Raw genomic sequence first — 9,093 nt, 5'->3', positions numbered from 1 at the left:
TAGATACAACATATTTAAAAAAAAGTTCACCCCGCGTAAGGCGCGGGTTATCATCTAGTATAATAGATATTTTCCTAATCTATAACTCAATAGGATTAGGTTACTTGTTTCTTAAGTTTCTCTTCAAGCTTAATCCAACAAATATTCCATTTGTCTAAACAAATTATTTTTTTACCACAAAGTTTATGACCCACCAATACATCATCCATCTTTTGAAACAACAATCGAAATATGCACAAAGAACCTGAACTTTACCGTCGATCAGAACATAACAAATCCATGAATGTAAATTTTTCAGTAAAGATCAAGAACGTCAACGATGGAACGGTTACAAAGAGGACACGATCCACGGTTCATCCAAATCTCTCTTGAACACACTCTACAATACGTATGCCCACATGGGATAAACGCCGCGTCTTTCTCCCTTCCCATACACACGCAACACAAAGGATCAGCACCTGTCCACGTGGTCACATCGCAACCTTCCGTTTCCGCCAGCAGTTTCATCAACGGTACCTTAGCAACCGAAGCCTCCGTCACGTGCTCGCCCCGCGCTAGTCTCTCCTCTGCAAGAGCCTCCGCGAGATTCCTTGTGCCACGTGTTAAACAATCCGTCTCCACAGCTAAACCCGGATCCGGAACCGAATTCGACAAGTCAACGACCCGGTTTTGACCCGAGTTTTCCTCCTCCTCCTCCTCGTCATCTTCGTCTTCCTCGGCGATTGGCGCTTCTGATCCTCTGAGACGCAGCAAGGTGGGTCCACCGCAACAGCCAACCCAGTCGAATCTCAGCCGTTGTTTCAGCGTACTCCACTTGCTCGTCGCTCGATCTTCACCGTCGGTTCGAGCTTCCTCGAGTAAACTCAGCATCATCGTCCTCCCACTCTCCGTTTCGTCCGCCGATTCTCTGAGCAAATCACCGAGTTGACTCATCTTGAGTCGGACACCAATAAAAATAAAGAATCAGAGAAGTAAGTAACCGTTTAAGGAGCTTTTAACTCCGCTCAAGTTCACGAGAAATATAAAAGCTTTAAATTGGCTCCAGTCAATAAATGCTAATGCAGGACTCTGGTTGTTTTTCTGAGTTCTTTGAGATTGAGATGATCACAAATTTTTATATAAATAAAAATTATTTTAATTTTCTACTAAAAATTATTTTATTCTTTTCTAAAAATTATTTTAATTTCTATTCTGGTATTAGACATTGTTGAGATGGAGAAAATGACAAAAAGTAAGCGAAAAAATTATGGAGAAAACTAACAATTAGTGGGAACCACTCATCAGTAACGTATTGACTTATATTTTGTAATATGAGTTGCACGTATATCTCATTTTTATGATCTTATAATCTTATTATATTAATTTGTTATCTAATTATTGTCATTGGTTGGGCTATGTTTTCGTTCTTAATAAAGTTATCTGTCTGTTAGGGAAGCATCAATGGTCAATTGTGTTGCTTCTTCGAACCAAATCCCTTATATTAATCAATGGTTGAAGGCAACTTTTGATGCTATCTTTCGAGATTTAGAGCATTAAGTTAAATTTTTAATTTGGCAGAAATCAAAACATGTGTCATCAATCATTTGTGTTTGGTTTCGTTTTTGATAAAATTATCTGCTCGTTAGGGAAGCTTCAATTGTCAATTGTGTTGCTTCTTCGAACTGAATTTCTTTTATTAATCAATGTTTGAAGGCATAATTATCCAAAGTTGTAAAGATATTAATGTATAAAGGTAGAAGAACAAATAAAGTCATTAATGTAACACTCGAAACAAAACCCACCAAAGGGACATTATTGGAGAGGATTTCGTGACTGCAGTCAAATCTTTTTTCAAAACTGATTTCTTGCCAAAGGGGATAAACTCAACGATATTGGCCCTGATATCGCCAATATTGAAGACAGAAGCGTCAAAAACTATAAAAGATTACAGGCCTATTTTCTGCTCTGACGTCATATACAAGGTCATATGGAAGATTTTAGCCAACTGGTTGAAGCTGATCCTGCCTAGCTAAACTTATTTTTGCAAATCAGTCTGTATTCGCCAAAGACCGATTGATGGAAAATGTTCTAATGGCTTCAGAATTAGTCAAGAGCTACCATAAAAACTATGTCACTGTAATATCGACATATCAAAGGTTTTTGACACGGTCCAATGGCCTTTCCTCCTATCTGCGTTAACGGCTCTTGGATTCCCTAGTGATTATATATTATGGATCGAAAATGTATCTCTCTTGCCTCTTTTTCGGTTCAAGTCAATGGTGAGTTAGCAGGTTATTTCAACAGTAAGAGAAGGTTTAGACAAAAGCTGTACGTTGTCTCCATACCTGTTTGTTATATGTATGGAAGTTCTGTCAAAACTACTTGACAGAGCTGCAACTACAAAGAAGTTTGGTTATCACCCCTATTGCCAGGATTTAAATTTTGAAAATAAAATCAATTTAAATTTTTCTTATCATTGAAATATTATTAAAAGTATTTTTGTAGTTATTAATTTGTGTTTACAATGAAAACAATACTAAAATTTATTTTCTAATTATACTTTGTGATAACAAAAATTTTAATTAACTAATTTCGAAAATATATTTAAAAAGATTCTAAAAGATGTTTGGAAGATTTTTTAGATATTTATTTAAGATATATATTAGTATTTCAAATAAAATAAAGATACTAAAAGATATTATAATTAAGTTATGTAACATTTAATAAATTTTCTAGGGACGGTCCAAATAAAAAAATCACACATGAAAAAGTCATGACTTCTATTTTAATAGTATAGATTATAGCAATCTAAGTTTGTTTAATTGTTTTATGAAGGAATTTTAAAATAAAAAGATTTTCTGCTGTATAATAAAGGAAAAATCAGAAACAGAATTTAATAAAAATCTTAAAATATTTTAATGGCAGAGATCTGTAAATATTGTTGAAACAAATGGCATCTTAAAAATGTATTCTATTTTAATAGTATAGATAATGATATAGTCAAAATAATATATATATATATATATATATATATATATATATGTGTGTATATATATATATGTATATATATATGTTTTATATAATGTTGTGATGAATATGATGTATATAAGTTGGTTATAATTTGTTAGGGGTGGGCATTTATCTACTCTAACCCGTATCCAAACCGATCCGAAAAAATCCGTACTAAAATCCAACTAAAATAGCAAATATCTCAACGGTATTAAGTTAGGAGAGACTGGATATTCGAATCCGAACGGATAATATCCAAACCCGAATGAATATCGGAACATATATATATATATATATATATTATATATATTTACCCTTGTAATTCTAGTTTACATCTCCTATTTTATTAAAAACTATCTATATTGATGTTACACATATTTTAAGATCATATAATATACATATAATTATAGAAAAATGATTTGATATTCACTTAAATGTATATCAAGCTTTTGGTTTCATGTATTAACAAAAATTACCTCCAAATTTTAAAAGCAATAGCAAAACTAATTGTTGAAATATTATCTCACAGTCTATTAATAATTCAATCTTTAAAAATAAGAAAATCAATTAAGTGAAATTTATATTTAAATACAAATAAATTTTAAAAAATGAAAAATTAATTTTTTTGTTTCAAACTATAAATATCCGAACCCGACCCGAAATAACCAAACCCGAACTAAAAATACCCGAACCAGACACAAAATAGAGAAATATGAAGATGCAAGAAGAGCTTGCAGATGTCAATAGTCTTCCGTGACTAACTAGGCGGCGAAGTCACTGATGCTGGAGGCATTAGTCGTTACTACATAAGGCATGTGGAGTGGTGGGTTACCATGTGAATGGAAGGATATGCTGAGATGGAAAAGAATAAACTGAGGGTTTATGTCTTGACGTAGTCGTTGAAGTAGTTGCTGATGCAGTGTGTGTCAGAGAGTGAATCAGGAGGCATGCGGAGTGGTAGAGACCATGTGGATGCGAGATGCTGAGCTGGCATGGGATAAATTTGAGGAGCAAGTTTATACCATGGAGAAAAGGCAAGAGATAAACTTGGGGAGCAAGTTTATGCCTTGAGGAATAAGTACTTTCCACGAAAAGGAAAGTGTACTTATTAATATGGAAGTTGTCCATATATCCATGTTGCCTTGGAGACTTGGGTTTCAGGAACGTGGAAATCACTATAAAAAAGCTATGGAGTCGTGGGTATTTCAATAAGACACTGGGGGCTATTATTATAGAGGAAGGGTGAAAATCCATTAGGGTGTTCTTGGGTCGTGCCGAAGCAGTTGCTGAGGTACTTGACGGTGGACAGACACAAGCGGGTAGCTTAGGAATTGTTCAGTATCAGCTGTTAGGGTGTTAACAGGCTAGCGAGGCTGATTAAGCAGAACTTGTAATTGAATTGTAAAATGCGATTTCTAATAAAGCTATTAGTGTGTGCCTCTGATTTACCTTCTGTATTCACTTTATTGTGGTGTCATCTTTGCACTAACAAAATATTCGAACATGTTCTATATCCTTATACCGAAAAATCCGAAAAACCCGATCGGAATCCGAACGGTATCCAAATATTCACCCCTAAATTTGTCTTGAGTATCAACTCACAAAAATACCATTGATGTCTAACGTCCATGATTTTATATACTCAAAGAAGATTTTCAGTCTTGCTCTTTATCACTGTTATATATGGTGTTAGGATGACCAAGTGACGTTTTGATAAGATTCGAGGTTGGTAAACGGAACATATGAAATGGACTTTATATTTTCGTGTCTGTTAACCAAACTATGGTGGCAACATGAATAAATTTCCATTATCCATTTTTAAGAAGCTATGGTGTATAATTAGGTTATATATTTTTCAGGATGGTCAACATTAGATGTTGAGAAAGGATGATTGAGTATACTCGAGGATCTTTTCAAATTTTTTAAACGTAGTTGTTATTTTTTAAATAAAAGGATTTTTAAACGTAGTTGTTGTTTTCTAAACAAAATTTAATTAAGGTATTTTCATGGTATTTTCTCCCTATCTTCAACCAAACTGAAAAAAAAAACTTCTGCCTATCTACTATTTAATCACAAATAAGCAAAGTTTTGGTTACTCACCAATCGCAAATAACCAAACTTTTGGGAAGTCGATCCTAAATTGCTGATTGGACCGTTCTGATTCTTTATTAATTCGAATCCTAACAATACATGAGAGAGTATTATTAACTAAAAAGAACCCAAAAGACACGAGACCTCTTTCCCAGAAGAGTCTTTTTCTCTCCCAAAAATTCTTCACCTCTCTTTCAGAAATTGAAAATGGAGGAGACCACTAACGACATTTCTCCCAATGTATCATTTTAAATATTGAGGAAATGTTCGATTCATTTCTGTAGACTCTTTTTCTTGATCTATCTGTTTATTGTCGTTTCATGTATGCAGGGGAAAACATCGAGATTAATTAACGCATACGCTGCACAGTGTGCAAAATGCAACAACTGGAGATTCATTCAATCGCAAGAAGAGTATACAAACATCAGAAGTGAATCAGTGAACAAGTCTTTTGAATGCAACAACTGTGAAGAACCTGAAGTTGACGTTTTATGTAATTGGTCAAGTATTAGTTGCTTACTACGTGGTTCTTATCCATTCATACTGAAAAGGTTACTCCTATGATTCAGAAGTTTATTTTTCGTATAGAGTTGACTAGTCGCTATTAATTAGAAACTTGATATCATTGGCAAAAAGCACTTTTCTTCTCGTTGGCATTACGGTTTATTGTGGCAACTCGTAACTCTGTGTTTTAAATTTGACTTAACATACCACCATGTCTTGCACATGAGACATGACAGGGATATAAGATCATCAAGGGATGTATTACCCATTCAAAATGGTGATGGAACTCTCTCAACAAAAAAGAGAAAAGGCGTTATGAGAGAGGAGACTACAGAGATGAAGAAACATCCTAACGGCCGGTGAGTCATATTTTACTATGTAAAGATTAGTTTCTGTCGAAAATATATAGTATAAATCCGGAATTACAGTCTGCAGATTGTAATTTCTCTTATAATATTATTATCCAGTATAAATGTATGATATTATTAACTTTCGCTATAGATTTCTCATATAATTTTTCTTATTCTTATTTCTCTTGAAGTGCATTTGTGTTAGGTTTATAAGATTGTCCTCTAAATTTTATTTCTATACCGAATAGGAACATGGAGAAGGATTATGGTACTAAGAAACTAATAGAACCAGTGATCATTAAAGAAATTGAAAATGTGAAATTAGATGGAAAAGTGGCTGTACTAAACAGAAAGGTATCTATTCTTTTTTACATCTTATCTACTTTAATTTTATACATCATGTAATGTTGTCTCAACTGCGGCTTCTATTAAGGGACTGAAGGTTGTTTCAGGTAAGCATATACTATACTGGGAGGTTAAAAGCCAGTGGGAAATTGTTTGACTCCAACCTGGGAGACGCTCCATTAAGATTTCGTTTAGGTAAAGACTTTAAATTATTGCGGAATCCTCATTGTTATTGTTGTTTCTCCCATTGTAAGATAATCAGATTTGTTTTCTTATTTTATCATTCTCTAATTATAATGTTGATTGCAGGTGGAGAAAAAGTCATAAAAGGTCTCAGCATTGGTATTGAAGGTATGAATAATGGGATATTTTAACTCTAATTCTTTGTTTTAACGAATATGGATGCATCTTCTAATTCTTAGGGATGCGTGTTGGTGATAAGAGAAGACTCATAATTCCACCGTCCCTCGGGTATTAATTACAAATTGTCTTAGTTGAGCATGTCAAGATAGATTATTCATTGTACAATTTTATATTGCTGTAACTAACCTAGTGATGAAACACAGGTATTCAGAAGAGGGTCTGATGGAATCTGTGCCTAAAAATGCGTGGTTAGTGTATGAAGTGGAGGCAGTAAGAGTCAGATGAGTTTTTGACGTCTTGAGACAAGTTTGCTTCAAGTTACTTATCTCCATGGAAAAGTGTGTTGTTGGCTACCTCTTGCTTCGAGTTTTTTTGATATTTTTCTTTTGGATTTTTTAGCATTTCAAATAACTGAAAACTCTCTTCGTTGTTTTAAGTTTGTCACTCGGTTATTGTCATATAATTTAATTGGTTTGGAGTAATTTCAATAAGATGGAAAGTTACTTACAGTATATGAATTTGTTTTACTTCGTTTTTTATTGTTTCCTACGTCATTGATGTACTCTATCAAGTTAAGTTTTGATCGATGAGATCAAATACATGTTAGTATGTTACAGTAAAAGATCTTCTTCTTTATGGGATACCTAGAGTTATTAAAGGAGGGATGATCTGCAATGTGTACTGCTGCTGAACGGTAGAGATTGTACACAGTTCCAAGGACAATGAGAAGCAAAACAACTTTCAGAGTAGAGAACTTGCCACTCTAGTTTCTATAGTGAAAGGAGCCTCCCTTCTCGAGATCTTTAGCATCTCGATTTCTCAGAGATCTCCTCTTGCTTGTCTCATCGCTATCAACACGAATCAAGTGAACACAATAAGGATTAGTAATCATCGAAATTCAAATCATGGAAAATCCAACTTGCTACAGATTATTAGTGAACAAAGCTCAAACAGAGCTCAAGTTCAAAACAGAGTTGCTCAAGTTCAAAACAGAGTTGAGACTCCCGCCAAAGCAAAGCTTACGCGTGAAGAAAAGGGAAAAGCTAAAGTAGCAGAAGAAGACAAACCTGTTGAAAGCTCAGACTCAAGTTTGCAGATCCAAGATCAACGGTCACTGGTTTCAAGTCACGACAAAACACAGAGCAGAGCTCGTACAACTGAAGCCTTCACCCTAAAGCTGTCCAACGCATTATCAGCCCTTGATCAAGCATCTGACGTCTGATGAAGCCGTCTGTCTCTTAGCTAGGGCTTTCACTCTTTTGTATAAATATGTTTGCGTTGTAACAGAGTTCTCCCATGCTGAAATGAAATAAAGATTGAAACTTTATCTTCTCTTGTGTGTTTCTGAGGTTGCTTAAATGGTATCAGAGCCATGGAAGCTCAAAACCTAGAAGTCTATCATCCTCCGTCACTTCGCATCGCCAACAGCGTCACCGTTACCTTGACCGAGAAAAACTACATCTTGTGGAAATCACAGTTTGAAGTTTTTCTCAATGGTCAAGGCCTTCTTGGTTACGTCACCGGTCTGTCCCCTCAGCCCGCCGCTACTCTCACCGTCACCGGCATCGACGCGCTGCAACAGAAACCCCAAATCCAGCTTCTATCAAATGGTTTCAAACGGACCAGGTGGTAAAGTCTTGGCTTTTGGGTTCCTTCTCTGAAGATATTCTCAGTCTCGTTGTCGATTGCAAAACCTCTCAGGAGGTGTGGGAATCTCTTGCTCGCTTCTACAATCGCTCCTCCTCTTCTCGGCTGTTCGAGCTTCAGCGAAAGCTTCAGACGATACTCAAGTCGACCAAACCCATGGCTGAGTATCTTCAAGAAATCAAGCCGGTGTGCTCTCAGCTCTCATCTATTGGTAGCCCAGTTCCTGAACGTATGAAAGTCTTTGCTGCTCTTCATGGTCTTGGCAGAGACTATTAGCCCATCAAGACTACCATCGAAAGCTCCATGGATGTTCTTCCTACGCCTACGTTTGAAGATGTTATTCCACGACTGACGAGCTTTGATGACAGGCTGCAGAGTTACAATACTCAGTCTGATGTCTCTCCACATCTCGCTTTTTACTCTCAGCGTGGACGTGGTCAAAACAACCATTCCAGAGGAAGAGGTCAAGGTCGCGGCTCCTACTCTACTCGGGGCCGAGGCTTTCACCAACATGTCAGCTCTCCATCTGGTTCCTCGGCTTCTTCAGATTCTGAAAACAGACCCATCTGTCAGATCTGTGGAAAACCAGGACACAATGCTCTCTATTGCTGGCACCGTTTTGACAACAGCTATCAGTTGGATGACCTTCCTGCTGCTCTCACTGCTCTGCGTATTACTGATGTTACTGGTCACGAGTGGTTTCCTGATTCTGGAGCTTCTGCTCATGTCACCAACTCTCCACACAATCTCCAACAGTCTCAGGTCTACAACGGCTCTAACTCTGTTATGGTAGGAAATGGAGAGT

The 9,093-nt window shown here is 36.1% G+C and overlaps 2 protein-coding genes across 2 annotated transcripts; one reads left to right on the top strand and one right to left on the bottom strand.

Annotated features, from left to right (window-relative positions):
• Positions 1-226: 226 nt before the first annotated feature.
• LOC108840148 (uncharacterized) lies at positions 227-1,105 on the bottom strand. Its single transcript, XM_018612974.2, has one exon. The coding sequence runs from the start codon at positions 931-933 to the stop codon at positions 295-297; it is 639 nt and encodes a 212-aa protein (XP_018468476.1). The 5' UTR covers positions 934-1,105; the 3' UTR covers positions 227-294.
• Positions 1,106-5,196: 4,091 nt separating this feature from the next.
• Positions 5,197-7,138, top strand: LOC108841292 (peptidyl-prolyl cis-trans isomerase FKBP43-like). Its single transcript, XM_018614067.2, has 8 exons — positions 5,197-5,319; positions 5,410-5,630; positions 5,820-5,942; positions 6,182-6,287; positions 6,386-6,473; positions 6,588-6,629; positions 6,701-6,749; positions 6,845-7,138. Exons 1-8 carry the CDS (start codon positions 5,287-5,289, stop codon positions 6,924-6,926), a joined length of 744 nt encoding a protein of 247 aa, XP_018469569.1. The 5' UTR covers positions 5,197-5,286; the 3' UTR covers positions 6,927-7,138.
• Positions 7,139-9,093: the final 1,955 nt, after the last annotated feature.

The sequence above is a fragment of the Raphanus sativus genome, chromosome 4 (genome assembly GCF_000801105.2).
Source record: "Raphanus sativus cultivar WK10039 chromosome 4, ASM80110v3, whole genome shotgun sequence".
Taxonomy (NCBI): Eukaryota; Viridiplantae; Streptophyta; class Magnoliopsida; order Brassicales; family Brassicaceae; genus Raphanus; species Raphanus sativus.
Note: the sequence above shows the minus strand (reverse complement) of the source record. Positions and strands in the feature narration are given on the sequence as shown.